Genomic DNA, 19888 nt, shown 5'->3' with positions numbered 1-19888 from the left:
CCAGTGCCTAGAAGAGTGCCTGGCACACTAATAAATACTTGCTAAATAAAAGGTTGTGCCTGAAGAGAGGTTAACAGGTAGCTGGCACCTAGCAAGTGCTCAGTAAGACTGAACCCGGCCTAACTCAGACTTCTCCTCCTCAGGGACAAGAAGGACTCCCACGGTTAAATAAACGGGTCGACAGCTAAACTGGTGTTACTCAAAGGTTCTAACACTACAAGTTCCAAGAAGCCTCGCGAAGCCCTGATCCTACATCACCCACCGTGCCTCGCGCGGCGCAGGCGCCGTTACTCTGGCTGCGTCTCGGGAGCTGGAACTACACCTCCCAGGAAGCGCTCCGGGATGTCGTTGGTTTGTTTCCGGAAACGGGGCCTCAGGAAGGTGGGACTTAGACCTGGGAGCCGATGGCGGCAGCTGTCAATTGGTCAGGGACGAGATCGACGGTTGCACTGACAAATGGAAATAAGGAATTGCCAAAGGGGCCCGCCCACAGAAGGGAAACTAGTGGAGGTGGCGGCTGCAGTGGCGGTCGCCGCCGGACACACCTCAGCGCGGAGGACTGGGCGCGCACAAAGCTTACCTTGACCTCTTCCCGTCTGCCTTCAGCTTTGATTTGTGACCCTGGGCTCTTCTGGGCTCCTCTGACCCAGTTAGCCACACCTCAGACCCAAACCATGTTCCCGGTGAAGGTGAAAGTGGAGAAATCAGGTGAGGACCCCGAGGTAAGGGGCTTTTAGGGGAGCACTGACCGATCGGGGTATGGGAGTCCCGAAAGACAGGATTATCGCGATAAGACGGACCACGCGACTTCTTCCTGCCGCCCCTCTGACTATCGCTATGTCAGACCATGGAACGATTCTTGCCCTCTTCATACCTTCCCGGTTTGTGCTCAAGGTAGCGTTGAGACTGAATGGTGGTGGCTCAGACCGTGTGGTGCGGTAAGACACCGGGATCCCGAGCCGTGTGACTCTGAAAAGGAGTCTTCTTGGCTTTGCCTCAGTTGCCCTGTTTCCAGCAGTGGTCATTTCCAGCAAAGGTCAAGCATTGTGCTCAGCGCCTGAAGTACAGGGAAGCTTTTAATCCTGGCAATCACTGTATCCCAACAGTCCTAGGAAGTAGGAGAAATGTGGTGGGTGGGGAAACCGAAGCTGAGAGAGAGGAAGTCATTTTGAGTTGGGCCCGAGTTGATGGGAAATCAGGACTGGCATTGAGGGTGGTTGTGGGAGAGGCACAGAATCCAGACTAAAAAGCAAAATGATGTGTAGGGTGTTTGATGGTATAAGTGGTAATAAAACGAAACAGGAGAAGGTCAGGTCTGACAGGATGAGGGAGAGAGCTATGGGGATAGGTGAGGAAACAGCAAATCCGACCAAGGAAATAGCTCCAAAGAGGCCCTGAGGTGGAAGACCCATCTGGCCTGTGCAAGGACGGGCAGGGAGGCCAGTGTGGCAGGAGCAGAGGGAGTGAGGTGGGGAGCGGGAGGGAATGACGGCAAAGAGTGAGAAGGAGGAGGACAGATCTTGTGGGCGCAAGTTAGGACTTTGGCTTTTGTTTTGAGGGAAATGGGGAGCCAAGGGAGGGTTTGAAGCTGAGGAGCGAGTTAATAAAAATGCCCCCCCAAATGCCAAAAAAATCGTGGGTGGAAGAGTAAAGGCTTGGCCACAAATGATGGTTGGGGGGCAGGGGTAGGCAGGGTCATGGAGGCCTGTGAACACCGGGCTGAAGAGCTCAGTCCCGGGGCTCTGCAGAACTGTGGAGTGTTCTGAGCAGGAGAGGATCAGGGTTGGTTTGGTTTTCCAAAGAGTCCTCTGGCCACCTTGTGGAGGTTAGGTCAGAAGAGGAAATTGAGGCTGGGAGCCCAAGAGAAGGAAGGGAGAGGACCGGGGTAGGGAGGGGGTACATGGAGAGACACTCAGGAGGCCAAGTGGACAGGCCATGGGTTTGGTGAGCTGGGTGGGGGAGGGTGAGAGGTGTCTATTATGAGGCTCAGGGAGGGACTAGGAGACAGTGGGGCTACCCCCGAGATGGGGGCCCAGGAAAAGGGGTAAAGCTTAGAGAGGCACTAAGCCTAGTGTGGGACCCAGTAGATGGTAGGGGCCTAGGGGATGTCTAGAGAAAGGTATCTAGGAGACCATGGGATCCCAAGGTCTAAGGTTCAGAAGAGAAGCAGGGGCTAGAGAAAGAGATGTGGGTATGATCTATACCTTGGCTCCTTCCCAGGGCTCTTTGCTAGAATCTCAGCTGCCCCTAGCCCTTCACCCCCACCCTGTCTGTCCTCAGTGATGTTGGGAATCCCTGTGTCTCCCCATCCCAGGGCTGGCAAAGCATGTCCCCAAGTGTCCTTCCAGGCTTTGAGCATTGGGCCAGAGTGATGCTAGGTACTGGTTGGAAGAAGAGAGCAAACACCTCACAAGAGCAAGAGGAGAATATTTATAACATCATCACCTCCTTAAGTTCTATGATGAGGGGAAGTAAACACATAGGCCGACAGAGCCAGGAATGCAGGAAGGGGGGCCTAGATGTCATTTCCTGCCCAAAATGGATATTTTAGGTGCAGTCTCCAGATTATTAAATGTTGTCCATTCAGATTTAGTTCAGATTTAAAATAACACCACTGCCTCAGCCAAACAAAGCACATCTGGGGGCTAGATTCTGCACCCAGTTTGAGTCTCTGCCTTATAACTTCAGCTGTGGAGCCAGATGGCCTGTGTGCAAATCCTCAGCCCTGCAATTTCCTCGTTGTGTGACTTTGAGCAAGTAGCCTAACTTCTCTGTGCCTCAGTTTCATCATACATAAGATGGGGATAATCATATCTACCTGCCAGAGTTACTGTGAAAATGTAACAGGGTTAATGTGGGTGACGTGCTTGGAACAATTCTTGGCACATAAAAGTACTCTGTACAACTTACTTATTATTATTACTGCTTGTTGTGAAGAGACTCATACACACCATAGGTTTATTTAAACCTCACAACAGTCCTTGCAGATAGGTATCATTGGGAGACCTATTTTCAAGATGAGGAAACAGGCTCAGTGCGGTAAGGTGACTTGCCTTTGGTCACACATGAGCATGTGGGACAACCGTGGGACCCAGCGCTCTTGCTCATCACATCAGTTGGCTTTGCCCACTGCACCCTCCTGGCTGAAGGCTTGGATACGCATGCCCCTCCCCCAGCCCAGTTGGCTGCCCACCCGCCTTGGGCTTGGGAACTGACTCCTGCTCGGTATCTTCTTCCCCAGAGTTGGAGATGGCCAAGGCCCGGAACCAACTTGATGCTGTTTTGCAGTGTCTGCTGGAGAAGAGTCACATGGACAGGTTGGCACCTGGCCAGGCACGGGTCATAGGGGGTTGGGGGTCCTGGCAAGTTGGACCCTCTGGTCCTGGGGGGATCTGGGTAGGACCCCAGAGGCTGGCTTAGGGAGCAAGGGGCCCCATGGAAAAGCCACTCAGTGCCTTCCCACTCAGCCCTGGAAACCCCGAGCCCACAGTTCTCTTCTGTACCAGGGAGCGTCTGGAGGAGGAAGCTGGGAAAACCCCCTCAGACACCCACAACAAGTAAGTTTTGTGGATGGGATCTGTATCTGAGGGTTTGTGCTGGACAACTTCCTGCCTCGTCCAAACTTCCTCCACCATAGTCCTAACCACCCTGCATGTACAGAGACCCTGCGGCAGCAGAAGCTTAGGTCCCCTCACGGTTGCCACCTACCGCCCTGGAGGCGTGAGCGGGACACAGGGTCTAAGGGGTTGGTGGGGTCCATGCAAACATCTCAGTATCCCCAGGGCGCCCTTTGGGCGGTTTTGAGTGGGCGTTTTTTCGAGGGTCAGCCTGCTGACACCTTGTCTCTCCCCACAGGGATTGTTCCATTGCAGCCACTGGCAAACGGTAAGGTGGCAGGGACCCCAGCTGACTGACGGGAGGTCGCCAGCCCCCGCCCCGGTCCTGATGTTCTCCTGCCCCACACAGGCCATCCGCCCGCTTCCCCCACCAGCGGAGGAAGAAGAGGAGGGAGATGGATGATGGGCTGGCTGAGGGAGGCCCACAGCGATCCAGTGAGTAGGCGGTGGTTCTAGAGGGCAGGCCGGGTCGGGGAGCTGTGGGAGGACGGTCACACACCTTCCCCTCCCATTACGCTAGACACGTATGTGATCAAGCTGTTTGACCGGAGTGTGGACTTGGCTCAGTTCAGTGAGAACACACCGCTCTACCCAATCTGCCGAGCCTGGATGCGCAACAGCCCCTCAGTGCGTGAGCGTGAACGCTCACCCAGCTCACCACTGCCCCCACTGCCTGAGGATGAGGAGGTTGGATGTGTGGTGGGCCCCCTCTCAACAGCCAGTGGGTAGATGGTGAAAGGTGTCCTCTCCCAAAGCTAGTGGGATAGATAGGCACGGGTCTCTGTGATTTCTGGATCCGGTGAGGCACACAGATGCGAACCCTTTGGCCGAGGGTATGGCTGGAACTCCTTGAAGCAGACATACATGATACCTGGCCTGAGAGGGAGAGGGGACAGGGCTCCCTTGGGCAGGTAGATGTGACCTCCAAGATTAGAGGTTCCCAAAAGCTGGGGGGCTTGACAGGGGTCCTTACTGCAAACAGGTGTAGCCACCTGGCCTAGGGGAGCAGATGGAGGTTACTGGGCTGACTAGGAGTGATTGGGGGTCCCTGGGCTGGACAGAACACAGGCAGGGATCCCTGGAGCAGACGTTTCTTTGACATGGCTCTTAAGACAGGTCCCCGGTGAGACCCTCGTGTCTGCTGTCACTGGGAAAGGCAGGAGGGGTGAAGTGTGTACTGCTGGCCCTCTTCTCTAACTCTCTTGGGCCTGGTGTGGGGCCCTTGTGTCCCCAGAGTTCAGAGGTCACCAATAGCAAGAGTCGTGACGTGTACAAGCTGCCTCCACCCACAGCCCCTGGGCCACCTGGAGATGCTTGCAGATCCCGAATTCCATCCCCCCTGCAGCCTGAGACCCAGGGTACCCCTGATGATGAGGTGGGTACGCAGGCTGGCCCAGGGCCGTGGGCAGATGGTACGGGGCTTGGGCATGGCCAACCCCGCCTGGCCTCTCTGTCCACGCAGGCCTCCGAGCCTGAGCCCTCACCATCCACGCTCATCTACCGCAACATGCAGCGCTGGAAACGCATCCGCCAGAGGTGAGCGTCCCCGAACCTGCTTATACCCCTATGGCTTCTTCCCCAACTGCTGAGTCCTCCCTCTGTTTCTCTACCCCCAACACAGGTGGAAGGAGGCATCTCATCGGAACCAGCTTCGGTACTCAGAAAGCATGAAGATCCTACGGGAGATGTATGAGCGACAGTGATGTTCCCCTGCCCACCACATCCCCCCAATAAACATTCCCCTCCTTCCCACTTCCACACTGGCCTCTGCTTGCTCCAGCCCATATTTCCCGGCGCAGACATAAAGCAGTTGGCACAGCTCTAGCACATTTATTGGGGCAACAGATAAGGGGATGGGGTGGCAGGAAATTCAAGGAGGGAGAAGGATTGTGGGGCACCAAAGCAAAAGTAGCCGCTTGGTTGGTTCTTGGAGAACGAGGGGAGGTATGTGGTTGGAGATGAGGGGATTACGGCAAAATGATGGGGTTCTGGTTAGAGCTGGGGATGGGGCTTAGGATATCTGTGCAGAGTCTGGGGAGATGGGGAGGGTATCTGTGCACTCGGAGGTTGAGGGTCCTGCTAGGCCTGGAATAGGTGTCCAAGGGTGGGGGGTCAGAAAAAGGGTTTAAAAGTCTGGGATGGGGGCGCTGGCTGGGGTTTCAAGTCACAAGATGGGTGGGGGGAGTAGATTGTCCAGTTGGAGTGAGGGGAAGGATCCAGAATCTTGAGGACCAGGCCTTGGATGGTCTGGGATATTTGAGGGGTGGAGAGGGATTATGCTTAACTGGCCTAGGGTGGGGGCAGGGCTGTCCACACCATAATGTGGTGTTGGAGAGGGAAAAGGATTAAAATGGGATGTGGAGATATTTTAATAAATGAGTCAGAAGGAAGCAGAGGAGGGAGTTTTGAGTGGGTTTATATGCCAAGAAAGTGGGGTCAGTGGGGCCGGGAGACTGTAGGCTGAAGGGTTGTCCGTGTACGGCCTGGAAGCTAGGGAGGTGTCAGGAGTCCGAAAGCTGGAGGGGGTGTGAGAACGGGAGTGTCAGAGGAATGGTCTACGTTACCAGGGAAGAGTCTACGTGGGGAGGGTCAGGGTAGGATCCCAGATTGGGTGGGTGGTTTGGGCGCGCTCGGGACATCTGGCTGGGCGGAGTCAGGTCGGCTTTAAAAGAGGGGGCCTGAGGCGGCTCCCGGGGTTCAGGCGTGACGTCTACTTGGCAGCAGCCTGCGGCTGTGGCAGTGGGGCCTGGGGCGTTGTGGGTGCGGCCTGGATGGACAGGACGCCCTCAGGGGACAGCGCGGACGTCACGGCGGCAGGGTCCACACCAGGCGGCAAACGGTAGCGGCGGTGGAACTCGCGCGCGACGTATCCGTGCTCATCCTGGAGAGAGAGACTTGAGCGGCCCCAACCCTTTTCCTATGGATGCCCCGCCCCTCCGGCCTCCGGATCCACCTACGCGTTCTGGCCCCACCCCTACCAGCGGGCTCACCGGGCGCTCCTCGTGGCGCGCATGCACCTCCACGTGGTCGCCAACCACCTTGACGGCGATTTCCTCCGGGGAGAAGTGCTTCACGTCCAGCAGCACCGAGAAATGCCCGGGTTCCGTTGGGACCTAAGCACAGCCCGATCGTCATCGGCGGGGCGAGGCTCCTCCCCCGGTCGGTTCCGGGGCTGCCCCTGTCCCAGGCCTCCGGAACTGGGCAATCCATTCCTTTCCTACTTGTAGCCCCGGAGGATCTCTTCACCCAGAATAACTGGGATCACCCCTCCCCCTGTGATCACTGAGATTCTCTCATCCAGAGTGATGAGGCCCCCCCTTCCCCTGCAAGGTCAGGGACCTCGGCTCTCACAGGGTCAGGCCTGCCCCCTCCCCGTGTCAGAGTGTTCTTTGGACACTGAATCCCCAGGCCCGCATCCCTCAGAACCCCTGGTGCACTTACTGCACACCGCCCCCCCACCAGAAATTGCCAAGATGCCTCTTCCCCCAGCTTCCAGAGTCATCTTTTTACCCTCCCACTGGAGTCACGGGGCCGCTTACGCCCTTAACAGTTACCAGTACCCACCCCCACTTCTCAGAGTGGCCAGGCCCCCCTTTCTCAAGTCACAGGACCCTTCCTCCCCTCTGTCTCTCCAGGAGGCATAGGGTCGCCACATACATACAGTCTCCAAACTCTTCCCCGAGAATGACAAAACATTCCCTCCCCTCAGGAGTCCCTGGGAACCCCCATGCCCTTCAGAATAACTGAGCGCCCCCCTTTCCCCAGATTTCCTGGGTCACCAGCCTCCTTCTGAGTCACCAACGCTCCCCTCAGAGTGACGGCCCCACCCTATCCGTGACTCAGCCGTTCCAGCCCCTCAGAGCTGAGACCCTCCTCAGATGGGCAGGGACCTCCCACCCGCTTCAGTAATCCGGCCTGTGAAATTCCATACTCAGGGAACTCTGGAAGCCCCTCTGAGTGGCCGGACTCTCCACCCCGCTCAAAGTCGGGGGACATTCCTCACCCCCCCCTCCCCGGGATGACCCGGGCTCCGAGCCTTGCAAGTGGTCGAGTTACCGCCCTCCCCCAGGCCTGGCACCTGGGCGGTAGGCAGCGCCACGCTGGGTGCGCGCAGGTAGTAGGGGGCCAGTGAGGCGGGGCAGAGCGCAGCCAGCTCGGCCTCCAGCAGCCCCTCGCCGAAGCGCTGGTCGAAGAGGCGCCCGGGCAACGGGGTCGAGGCGCGGCGCAGCCAAGACGGCTGCACAGGCACGGGGATCTCCATCCTGCTTCGCCGCCGCCGCCGCCGCCGCCCCTAGGCTCCGCAGTGCCCCTGCGTGCGCCGCAGCCGCTCTTATAGTACGCGCCTTGTGTCCGCCCCTCGGCGGGCCGCCCGGGGACATTGGGACCGCGGCCAGCCCCGGCCATTAATAGAGTCTTATTTAGAAAGCCCAACAATGACTTGGCCATTTATTAAGCGCCTGCTGGATGCCAGAGAGGTGATCCCCCGATATCCCAAAGGGGAAACTAAGGCTGAGGAGGTGGAGCCTTGCCGAGTGGGTAGGACGGCGCGGCATTCGGGACCCGGGGCCCGAAAACCTCTGCGCAGAGTTCGCAGTCCCTTTAATCCACCCCCGCCCCGCAGGCAGCTCTGGGGATGACGCAGATGGCGGTCTTAGGAGCAGATTCTTGGGTACAGGGAATGTGGTAGCCGGCCAGGCTGTCAGGAGGACACAGAACAGACCCTACTCCCATCTCAGCAGGGCCTGGGCCCAGCCCCCCGACAAGCCGGGCCTAATTCTGGGCCTCTGACTCAGCCTCGGGTGCGCAGGGTAGCGGGGTCTGCCAGGTGAGCAGCGGCCAGAGGGCGCGGGCACGAACAGTCCAGGCTGGCCCCCGAGGGGCCGCGCGGCGGGCCCGAAATAGCTCATTTTGATCCCACCACCTCGGCTAGGAGCCCAGGCCTGGCACTTAGCGCAACCAGCTGCTCCCGCAGCAAGACGGAAGTGGTTAATGACTCCGCGGGACTGGTTGGCTGGCCCGACTGATGGAGGGGCGGCGGTTAGAGAGGGGACAGATTCCCCGATTGCCCTGCAACGCGAAAAACGGTGGTTACATTGGAGTCCGGACAAGATTTCCGCAGCAAAAGGGGGAGTGGCTCTAAGACACTGGGGGTAAGCGAGAGTACTTTATGACCCCTCCTAACCGCGAGCTCACCCTCAGATCCTTTCCATTGGTCCACAGGCTTGCCAATTACTGCTGCACGCTACGGTTCTCCAATCAAACATGCTCTCTCAGTCAGGCCGAAGGTACAGCCAGTTGTGCGACATTCTCCCTTTGGCCACTTTCCAATTACTTTTATTTTCCTCTTCATCATTGGTCGCCTTGGAGGCCGCTCTCTTCCCGCGCGGGCACTCCGGGAGAGGGGCGGGCCTGACAAGGCATTGCTAAGCGACAAAGATGCGCGCGGGGTCAGCGCGGTGAGGGAGCGGAGCTGGCGGAAGCGCCCAGGTAGCTGCGGGATGGACCGCAGGTGAGGCCGATCCTTCTCCCGGGGACCACAGGAGGCCTGGGGAGGACCTAGGGTGAGATTAACACAGCGTCGGGTCAGGTTTGCTCGGGTCCGGAGTCTCTTTTTCAACAGCACTGGAACTACAACTCCCAAGATGCTCCACATCCTTTGGCCGCTCCAGCCTAGGACTTCACCATCGGGATCCCGTAGCGTCTTACGTTCCGCTTTCCAAGTGGCTCCAGGGCCTTTTATTTTTCCTCTAAGGGTGTCCAGTGTCATCTTGGGAGTTCAATTTCTGAATTTTAAAAACTGCCCCCAGATTCCTATGGGTGTTGGTTTTGACCTTTCTTGCTTAGGCGGAGCCCAGTTACCGATGGGGATTGTAGTCCATTACCATTTCCTCCTTCGTGTCCCCGGGACTTATGGGAGATGTAGAGAGAGAGGGTTTAGCCGTGGTTCTTAACGGCTTTGAAGCTCCACTTCAAAATCACTTGGGACGGTGCGAAAGAGGTACAGATAACCAGCCACCTTCCAGATATTATGATTTCTTTTGGCTTGGGGTGAGGACCACATATCTGTATTTTTAAAAGGCTCTTAGATTGGATTCAGGGTTAAGAACCACCAGTTGGCAGTTCCTTGGTTTTCTGAGACTGCCCCCAAGAGCTGGTGGGAATCGAGCCTCTAGTATCATTATCTCGAATGTGCAGCGCTGCTTCACGGGAATTATAGTCCATCTCTTCCTGCAATCTATGGGAATTGTCATCTGGTTCTGCCCTCCTCTTCCCAACCCCGAAACCTGACTCCACCCCACAACCCCCAAACAGGGGGGCTCTGCCTGCCAACCTCACTCTCCCCTTGCAGTCTGCCAATTTTCTCCATCCAAGACAGCCCCTTTGAGGATACTCCCCTGGATCAAAGCCACTACTGGCCGTCCCAAAGCCAGACCTGGCACCCCAAGGTGAGGACACTCCATAGAGAGTGCTGTGTGTTGTTAGCCCAGTGGTGAGGGAGTAACAACTAGAGGGAAGGAGGATATGTGATTGGGGGGAGGGGGGGGTGAGGGTTAAGAGACAGTCCTTTCTCATGGCTCTGCCCTCACCCAGTCCTCTGTCACCTGGATCACCTATCGTAGCCCCCAATCACTCTGAGTTGTTACCGTTGTGGGATATGTTTCCTCCCCTCTCGACTAAGACACACTTCATGTGTGCCTTCATTCCCCTACAGGGATGACCCCTCAACCCTCACTTTCTTCTCCCTACCTCCCTGTCTTAGACCCTGAGCCCATCCAGGTCCCGGGGGTCCAGGCCCCCAGAAGCTCCCAAGGCTCTGGCCACAGGTCCCAACTCCTCTGAACTGTTTGAAGAGTCCTGGCCATCCAGCTCAGGGACCCCTTCCCCACCCAGCACCACTGAAGGACAGATGGGAGCCTCCCAACCACCCACCCTGGTTGACAGCAGAGAGTCCGTGGTGGCCAAGTAAGGAGCAGCAGCCCTGGGGGGGGAAAGAAGGGTTTGGATCAGGAGGGGGCAGGCATCCCATAATAATCACCATAGCCAGAGTTGTTTATGCAGCACTTTTAGGACCACACTTTATATGTGCTATTAAGAGCTCTGGAGCTAGGCTGCCTGGGTTCAAATCCCAGCTCTGTCACTTACCCTCTGTATGACCTGGGCCTCAGTTTCTTCATCTGTAAATTGGGGATATTAACAGCTTATATGCCCTAGGGCTGTTTTAAGCTTTCAATGAGTTACTGTCTATAAAGCATCTATAACAAGTGCTACACATAGTGAGCCCTTGGATTTGTAGGATCCAAGTTCAGCTGCTCTAACAAAACAGTCCCAAATTAATTGTGGCTCGAGCAAGATAGCATTTATTTCTCCCTCACCCAAACAGTCCAGGCAGAAGCAACCAGGGCTGATAGTGGCAGCCCCCGGCTGAGGTGTCAGGGACACAGTTTGCCTCTGTCTTGTTGCCTCCCATCACTAGGCTGTTGTCCTTTCCTTTATGGACCAACCATAAAGGAAATGTGGCTCCCAACCACATCCACTTGCCAGAATCACACCTCATCTCATAACCCTGCTGGTCAAGAACCTAGTTACATGGCCATTAAACTATTGGGACCCCTGATAAATATATCTGTAGAAGAGTGGCTATGTGCGCAGTATTATACAGTCTTACATAATATTCCATTACTCTGTAAGAGAGAACAGATGTTGAGGGACAAGTACTAGGTACTGCCAAAGTATTTGATAAACATCACTATTGTGATTGTTATTGTCATTATTATTATTATTATTATTTGGCTGTCCTCATTCACTCACCTCCCATTCTCTGATGCTCACAGGTACATAAACCGGTTCCGCCAGGCTCAGCCCACAAGCCGAGAGGAACGCCAGCCTGCAGGCCCAACCCCAGCTGACTTTTGGTGGCTACGGCCTGAATCTCCAGACACCCCCTGTCAACTTGCAGCAGGTACCTGCTTCAGTCCTATCCACTGCTGGCCTAAAACCTTTCCTGATCAATGCCCCCAGCAGAAATTCCTCATGGCCCCCCAAAATCAATTGGGGCTTCTCAGCAGGAGCCAGTGAACCAGAAGGAAGACCCAACACAGCAGTCCCAACTCTTGCAAAGGTGGCCAGCGCATCTCAGGCTAAGGCTGTGGCTCCCCTTGAGGAAATGAAACAGGTGACATCCTCATTTACTTTCTTCCCTATGTACCTGAACTGACACCACCAGCCCTAGGATAGAATTAGAGTCAATCCCCAATTCAAGGAAGCTTAAACAAAAAAGGAGGATTTCTTGGCTAATGCAATCAAGAAATCCAAATGTATATGCTTTCAGGAATGGCTGGATCCAGGTGTTTGACCACTATTAGGAGGAACTCGACTCTCTTGACTCTCTGTTCCTCTTTCTTGGGCTCAATCTCAGGCAGGCTTTCCCCTTGAAGTAGTGAAGATGGCCCCAGTGATTCTAGGCTTTTAACTTACCCATCCAAAGCCCCAGGGCTTACTCTCATTCGTTCATCTTTGAGCCAATCACTGTGGAACCGAGGACAGATTGTTGTGATTAGCCAGGCCTGGTCAGGAAGGTGGGGTCAACCCTTCTCCCACAATAATGACTACAAGCAGGGGTGTGCAACCCCAGAGGAAAACTGGGTCCCTCTTCCCTGAGGAGGAGGAGCGGATTCCTTAGCATGGCTTACCAGCATGTGAGGATACCAGGTGGAAGGCAGACCTGTACTCCAGGCCCTCTGTCCAAAGCCCCTTTCCCAGCACCCTTTAAGATGGGGGCTATCTCTAATCCCTCTTTCCTCGCAGAGCCTCAACACATGGAACTCGTCCCTGCTGGACCTGGAGACACTGAGCCTACAGAGCAGAGCTGCCAGGCTGCTCAAACGCAGGTGCCTTCCCTGCCCCCATCCTCCTCCCCACTCCTACAGCTCCATGCCCCCCTGCACCGCCTCTGAGACCCCCTGTTGCCTCGCTTCTGCTTTCTTCCTACAGCAAGGCCTCCATCTCCTCCTCCTCACTCAGCCCTAGCGATAGCAGCAGCTCCTCATTCCCCGTCAGCTCTGATGGCCTCTCTCCCTTCTCCGCGACCTTCACCCCTGACTCCAGCAAGGGCTCTGACCCCAAGGCACATGGTAAGTTCTGAGGCAAGGATGAAGAAGAGACTGGGTGTGAATCCCAGCTCTGACATTTACCAGCTGGGTGACCTGGGGCCTCTCTGGGCCTCTCTGTTTCTGCAGCTTTAAAACAGGGGTAATAAATGAGTTGCAGGATGCAGGGAGCTCTTGCCGCAGGTCCTCACGGTACCTCTCATTAGTATGACAGGCTCTCTCCGCATCCTGTTGGCAGTTCTGAACACAAATTTCCAAAATCAGATGGCTTTTTGCTCAGTTGGCCCTGTACCTGATTGGACAGCAAAATCTGACCTGAAGAATAAGAAGGCTGTTTATCATCTCTCTATATCTCATTGAGGGTGAATAGACATACTTTTTATTTGGCTGTGTTAAATTGAACCATATGAAACTTTTGTCTTTGTCGGTAAAAAATGGTTGAATATGGACAATTTCATATTGTTCAACCAAATACTGTGTTTGAGTCTGGGGTACCGAGCAAGCCCCCTGTTGACGCTGGTCATACGATGTGACTTTGCTGAAGCAGGCCGACTGTTGAACGCTCAATTCCTGCCACCTGAAGTCTTCAGATTTCAGATATGGGATTAAGGACCTGGATTACTATTACTCCATGGCCAGGTCCTGGGTCACAGTGGCGCACAGGACAGATGCTGTCTGTGTCTTATGGGGCTTGAGTGAATGGGGGACAGGGAAGCACGGTAAACAGGGAGGTGTCCTGCGTGGTGTGTGTGATCCTGGCTGAGCTCTCGCTTGTCTGATTCTTTGCTTCTTTTCGGCTTCACCTCACCTTTTATTCACCTCTCCTTCCTGAGCCTCAGTTTTCTCATCTGCAAAATGGGGATAAGACTAGTACCTACTTCATGAGTTGTAGATTAAATTTACTCATTCTTTCATCTGAAAAACACTGAATACCTATTGTGGATGAGGCCCTGGGTGGGGGCTTGAGGATTCTACAGTGATCCAACCATGTGTGGTCCCACCTTCATGGTCCTCACAGTATAGTGAATGTGGGGCAGAAATAGCTACATAACCCCACAAACACATGTGAAATGTAAGCAGAAATGAGGGCCATGCAAGAGAGGATTGTGATGCTGGGAAGTCAGGGAAGGCCTCCTTGGAAGAAGTGCTGTCTAAGTGGAGACCTGAACAATGAAGGTGGGGACAAGAGCCCTCTAGCATATACGGAGGACCTGAAGTGGGGGGAGCATGGTGAGGATAACAGACTAGAAAGGGCAGGGCGGGGGGGGGGGCGTGTGTTGGGGGTGAGAGTAGTGTGGGGTCAGGTGGAAGAGATTGACAGGGGTCAGATTACATTGGGCCATGGGAGGCATTTGGTCATTAGCTTAGTACTGGGGAGCCACAGGAGGGTTCTGAGCAGGGAGGGATGGGATCTTTCTTGGGTTATTAACAGACTCCCCCTGGCTGCTATCGGCCCCCCAGTGAGAGGCGCTTGTAGTTTCTCTTGGGCCAGAGCCTGAGGAACAGAGTAGAGGGAAGTGGCCAGGTTTGGAAGTAGAGTCACAGGATATAGAGGGGAGTGGGGGGGAGAGAGATCCAGGATGACACCCCCCTTCTCTGTGCAGCATCAGATGGTAGGGCTTCAAAGAGACAATGGGAGCCCTACTGATCATGACCGATGAAGTTATGCTCTGGGTGATGGGAATGATGTCCATTTGCCCCATTGAACTGAGGACGGCCCGTGGCCCTGCCCTTGGTCACTGCTGTATCCCTAGCACAGGTCTGGACGCTGCACTTCCATATAATAAATAGTTCATTTGGCATTTATGCCACAAATACTGATGGCACCAGGCCTTGTTCTTGACACTGAGGATATAGTGACGGTCAGACAGACGAAAACCTCCTTGTGTAGCTGCCATTGTGAAGGGAGAGCGAAGTAAGCAAAGCAGTACCACACTGAATATGTTAGAAGGTGAAAAGAGCTAAGGAGAAACCTGGAACAGGAGAGAGGATAGGGGCTGGGGGTTGTTGCAATTTTAAATAGAGAAGCCAGGGAAGGCCCCACTAAGAAGATGATACTGAGCAAAGATCTGAAGCATGGGAGGGATGGAACCCTGTGCATACAGGAGGGAACAACACAAATGCAAAGGCTTTTGCTTTTTTTTTTTTTTTTTTATAAAGTGTTTTTTTTTGAAAAACGGTTTTTTAAAACGAAAAAACAAAATTTTAGGGGAAAGGCTTTTTTTTTTTTTTTTTTTTTTTTTTAAAGATTTTTATTTATTTATTTGAGACAGAGAGAATGAGAGAGACAGAGAGCACATGAGAGGGGGAAGGGTCAGAGGGAGAAGCAGGCTCCCTGCTGAGCAGGGAGCCCGATGCGGGACTCGATCCCGGGACTCCAGGATCATGACCTGAGCTGAAGGCAGTCGCTTAACCAACTGAGCCACCCAGGCACCCAAGGCTTTTGCTTTTTACCAGGACAGGGGAGGGTTCCAATCCTGGAGGGCCCTGATCTGACTCAGGTGTTCCCAGGCTCCCTCTGGCTGCGGGGTGGGCTGGGGGTGGGGGAATGGGACAGATTGGGAGGACAGAAGTAGAGAGACCAGAGAAGAGGTTGCTGTGGGGTTGGCCCCAGGAAAGGGCAGTCAAGAGAGGAAGAAGGGGACAGATTCTGGAGGATCTGTCTTGTTCACTGCTGTAACCACAATGTCCAGAACAGTGCCTGGCATATGGTAAGAAATCAATAAATATTTGCTGATGAATAAAGAACTGAATGATGACAGGTTGAGAAGCCCATGAGTGCTCTCTCCTCTGACTGCCCCTTTTCTCACTTCCTGCTTGGGAGAGGAGGTGGGACATTACCTGGAGAGCCTGTCTGAATACCTTTCTGGTACAGTCGAAGGGTGTATGCACAGGCTGTCCTTGGTTTGCTCATCACCCCAGCCTGTGGCCTTACCCTTCCTCCTTCTACTTACCCCACAGTAACACCAGCATCTGCCCCCATCCCTGCTCCAGCCCCGGTCTCCTCCCAGGCACCCCTGCGTCCAGAGGATGATATTCTGTACCAGTGGCGGCAGCGGCGGAAGCTTGAACGGGCTCGAGGAGGGCAGGGTGATGGAACCTGGGTACTACCCCAGACTCCTTCCCTCACCACTCTAGTGAGACAGGGGAGGGAGGAGGCTGAGGGGGCTGGAGGGAGGGATGCTAAGGGAAGTTGGAGGAAGGGGGAGCCAGAAGGGGACCGAAGAACCCTCTGTCCTTTCTCTCCCTCTCAGGTCCCTGCCCCCGTTTGTCTACAGGCCCTTCCTGCCCCTGCAGAGACCCTTGGCTCCCTGGGAACCCAGCCTACCTGTGTCCCACATTGGACCAGTGTGGCCCGATCGGGGCCCCTGGAGGCCTTCTATATGGAGAGGCCTCCTATTCCCCCAGGGTTCCCTCCACACATCTTTTGGGGCCCCAGCCCCCATGGGTTCTTCTGGGCCCCGCAGTCAGGTCCCTGCGTGTCTCTCGGGGCCATTCCTCCCATGCCCTGTACCCCTGCGCCTCCGGCTGCCGCCTCGGCACCCGCAGCCTCCACCCTCCCGCCCCCAGCCGCCCCCCAGGATCCACCCACTCCTGCTCCAAGCTGCCGGGCGCAGCCTGAGAAGCAGGGCCCCAAGCCTCGGAGTAGCGGAGCCCCGCGCCAGGAGTCCGCTGGGACAGTCGTGGCAGCTGACGAGGGGCCTGGCCCGCAGCTCAGAGGCGCCCTGGGCCAAGTAGTATCCGCTCGGCTCTTCCCGGACAGCCTGGAGGACACGCCCCCTCACCTTGAGGGCCCACCTCTGCCCGAGGCTGAATCTCTGAAAGTCAAGGCCACACACCCCCAAACCAAGATTGCGCCACCTCGCTCAGAGGTCACTCCCCCGCTATCTGGATCACGATTTCCCAAAGCACAGACTCCGACAGGTCGGTCTAAAGCCGAGTCTCGGAAAGCCCAGGCCACGCGCCCCCTAGCGGTGTGGGAGCCTCGGAAAAACAAAGACACTCCCTTGGCTGAAGCTGGGTATCCGCCGCCCAAGGTCCCGCCCCCTCCAGCTGAGGAGGCGTCCCCTGGCCCCGAGGCCCCGCCCCCTTCCTCCAAGGCGGGGCCTCTCGAGGAGGTGGCTACGCCCCGGTCCGCTGCTGAGCACGCCCCCTCAGGAGATCTGCTCTGCCAGGCTGCCCGACTTCTGGAGGCGGCAGAAGGTGGGCTGATGTGCGTGGCTGCCCGGATCTGGATGGCAGTCCAGCACCTTACGAGTCGACCTCCTGGCGCTCGCCTTTCTCCCCCTAGACTCTGACGGCAGCGAGTTCCAGGACGACCCGGTACTTCAGTTGCTAAGAATTCAGAGGGCCGAGCTGAGACGGCAGAAAAGGTGACCATCACCGGGATCTACAACACCCCGTTCCCAGAGCCATCCATCATCCCAGACCCCAATCCTGAGCACATAACCTCAGCCTCTACTACCCTGGCTTTTTTGCAGGGAAGTGGACGCCCAACTATCCCTCTTACTGGAGCACACTGAAGACTCAGGGACTTGGTCTCCTCCAACCAGGTCGCCCCCCAGGTCCCCAGGAAGGCGGCCGCACAGGGGAGGAGCTTCTCTTGAGACCAGGTGGCGCTGAATTGTACAAATTGTATTTTTCCCAATAAAATTTTTTTCATGTTACTGATTGTCCCTGAGAAAGTTGTTCTGGAAAGGCTAAGGGTCATGCTAACTCAGAGAAATATCTCCCTCCCTCCTCTACCCACCCCCTGCCCCACCCCCACTCTAGTTCCTGACAGTTTGGCACAAAATCTCTTCTGGTTTCCCCTCTGAGGAATCCTCTCTGAGGTCAGGACAGGGGTGTGGTTCCAGGCCAGATTTGAGGCAAGACTGGGACTCCCCTTAGTTGACTCTCAGCTCAGAAGTGGATCCTCCTGTCTCAGTGGACACCAAAGGGCTGTGTTCTGGGCATGAAGCTAATGGGGTCATCAGAGTGCTGGGCAATGGTCAGTCCTCAGTCCACAGCCTGCTTGAGCCAGCAGCAGCATATAGTGTGCTCATCCCTTCCTCCTTGAAACTCTTCCTTTCCCTGCTTCCAGTGTCACACCTTGTCATTGCCCCAACCTGTCACTTGAGCATGTCCCAGGTCCCTGGCCTTAACTGTCTATATTCATTCCCAGGTGCTCTCATCTAGCTTCACCACTCTAACACACATCTCTATTCTAATGGTCCCCAAATTTCTATCTTCAGCCTAGATCTGGCCACTGAAACTTAGGCTCCTGTATTCTGCTACCTGCTCACCATTTCCATTCAAAGGCTTAAGAGATGTCTCAAACCCCACAGGTCTTAAACTGAACTCTCAATCTTCCCCCTAAACTTGCCCCTCCCTGGTTTTCCTGAGCTCCATCCCTGCAGCTGCTCAGGCCAAAAGCCTCCTGGCCTTTCTTGACTCTTCTTTTTCCCTCACCCCACCGTCAGTTAGTTGATTAGCAATTCCTGTAAAATCTATCCAGAATTTAATCCTTCTTCCGATGCCCTCACTCCAGTCTAAGCTATATCACCTGTCTGGACTTTTGAAAAACCAATTGTTTTGTCTGTAAATTCTTTGACACATTTCCCATTAAAAAGTAGAGTCTATGTCCCTTCTCCTTGAAACTAGGTAGAACTTTGGGGACTGCCTCAACAAATAGAATACAAAGGAAATGTTACTGCTTTAACTTTCTAAACCAGATTAGAAAAGATTATACAATTTCCACCTGGTGGCCCTGAATCCCCTCTCTTTTGTGTGCTTTGGAGCCCTAGGCTACTGTATAAAAAGTGTAGTTGCCCTGCTGGGTAGGGATTTTGGTTACACAGGTGTATACACTTGTCAAAATTCAGTGAAAATTCTGAATTTTATTGTAGGTAAAGTTGACCTCAAAGTAAAAAGAAATATTGAACTGTAGTTAAAGATATGCATGCTGAAATGTTTAGGGGACAGCATACCAATGTCTGTTATTTATTTTGAAATATACCCCCAAAATAGTAAGATTAATGGAATAGAATGAATAGAGTAATAGGTGAATGTGACATAAAGCAGACAAAGTAAAATGTCAATGGTAGGATCTGAGTGGTGGGTATATGGGTGTCTACCATGAAATTCTTCAACTTTGCTGTATGTTAGAAACTTGTCATAATAAAATGTTGGAGAATGTATGATCAGAATTATTTTGATATCTGTATTTATAAAAAAAGGAGGATAGAATAGGTTTCTGTTAAAAGTAGCTTCAGGGGGCAGCTGGGTGGCTCAGTCAGTTAAGCGTTTGCCTTCTGCTCAGGTCATGATCCCTGAGTCCTGGGTTTGAGCCCCACGTGGAGCCCCAGGAGCTCCATGTCGGGCTCCCTGCTCAGCAGGGAGCTTGCTTCTCCCTCTGCCCTTCCCCCTGCTTGTGCTTACTCTCTCTCTCTCAAATAAATAAATAAAATCTTTTTTTTAAAAGTAGCTTCTGTATATCATAGACACGGTATATGTTTGTTTTCAGCCTTTCTGAACAAACCATACATTTAAATGAAATAAAAAAGAAGGAAATCTCTGTTTAAATATAAAGAGAAATGAAAGATGTTTATAGTAGCAGAACCTGATCTAGTTGGGGGGTGACTGGAGCCTAGGATTTCTGAGGAAGTTACACTTAAGCTGAGACAGGTAGGAATTAACTCGTTGACAAAGAACCATCCTAATTACTATTGCTGGATTATAAATCAGCCCCAAAACTGTGGCGTGAAGCAATCATTTTATTATGTTCATGGATTCTATGAGCCAGAAATTCGGACAGGGCACAGCTGGGACAGTTTGTCTCTGCTCCATGATGTCTAGGGGTTCAACTGGAAAGACTCAAAGGTGACTCAACAGCCAGGGGCGGAATCCCTGGAGCTTCTTCACTTACAGGTCTGGCACTAGGGCTCAGATGACTCCAAGGCTGGGTTCAGCGGGAACTGTGGACTGTAGTGCTTACCCAGGGTCTCTGCAAAGGGCTTGGGCTTCCTCAAAGCATGGCTTCCCGGCCATAGTTGCACTTCTCAAAGCTCTAGAGCTAGTCATTCCAGCGGACAAAAAGGAAGATGCATTGCTTTTTTGCTACTTAGCCTTGGATACCACATAATGTCAATTCCACTATTCTCTGTTGATTGAAGTTGTCAGTCT

At 54.2% G+C, this 19888-nt stretch overlaps 3 protein-coding genes across 5 annotated transcripts; 2 read left to right on the top strand and 1 right to left on the bottom strand.

Annotated features, from left to right (window-relative positions):
* The first annotated feature begins 432 nt into the window (after positions 1–432).
* LIN37 (lin-37 DREAM MuvB core complex component) lies at positions 433–5369 on the top strand. 2 transcript variants are annotated; one of them, XM_021700874.1, is made up of 9 exons: positions 433–708; positions 3242–3317; positions 3507–3557; positions 3856–3885; positions 3967–4052; positions 4138–4304; positions 4852–4992; positions 5080–5153; positions 5239–5369. In XM_021700874.1, exons 1-9 carry the CDS (start codon positions 675–677, stop codon positions 5318–5320), a joined length of 741 nt encoding a protein of 246 aa, XP_021556549.1. In that variant the 5' UTR covers positions 433–674; the 3' UTR covers positions 5321–5369. The 2 variants fall into 2 exon arrangements, with proteins under 2 accessions (XP_021556549.1, XP_021556551.1); XM_021700876.1 differs by having other exon boundaries at positions 674–722.
* Positions 5370–5428: 59 nt separating this feature from the next.
* On the bottom strand, positions 5429–7939 carry HSPB6 (heat shock protein family B (small) member 6). Of its 2 annotated transcripts, none has more exons than XM_021700890.1 (3): positions 7696–7939; positions 6608–6730; positions 5429–6498 (listed from the first exon to the last, which is right to left on the bottom strand). In XM_021700890.1, the coding sequence occupies exons 1-3, from the start codon at positions 7876–7878 to the stop codon at positions 6328–6330; spliced, it is 477 nt and encodes a 158-aa protein (XP_021556565.1). In that variant the 5' UTR covers positions 7879–7939; the 3' UTR covers positions 5429–6327. The 2 variants fall into 2 exon arrangements, with proteins under 2 accessions (XP_021556565.1, XP_021556564.1); XM_021700889.1 differs by having other exon boundaries at positions 5442–6498; positions 6596–6730.
* Positions 7940–9073: 1134 nt separating this feature from the next.
* On the top strand, positions 9074–17347 carry PROSER3 (proline and serine rich 3). Its single transcript, XM_044911383.1, has 12 exons — positions 9074–9126; positions 9967–10063; positions 10378–10580; positions 11450–11577; positions 11684–11790; positions 12423–12505; positions 12609–12748; positions 15686–15861; positions 16003–16588; positions 16634–16927; positions 17016–17097; positions 17206–17347. The coding sequence occupies exons 1-12, from the start codon at positions 9116–9118 to the stop codon at positions 17345–17347; spliced, it is 2049 nt and encodes a 682-aa protein (XP_044767318.1). The 5' UTR covers positions 9074–9115.
* Positions 17348–19888: the final 2541 nt, after the last annotated feature.

Source organism: Neomonachus schauinslandi, chromosome 16 (genome assembly GCF_002201575.2).
Source record: "Neomonachus schauinslandi chromosome 16, ASM220157v2, whole genome shotgun sequence".
In the NCBI taxonomy this organism is placed as follows: domain Eukaryota; kingdom Metazoa; phylum Chordata; class Mammalia; order Carnivora; family Phocidae; genus Neomonachus; species Neomonachus schauinslandi.
The sequence above is the reverse complement of the archived record's forward strand: the minus strand, read 5'-3'. Positions and strand labels throughout refer to the sequence as shown.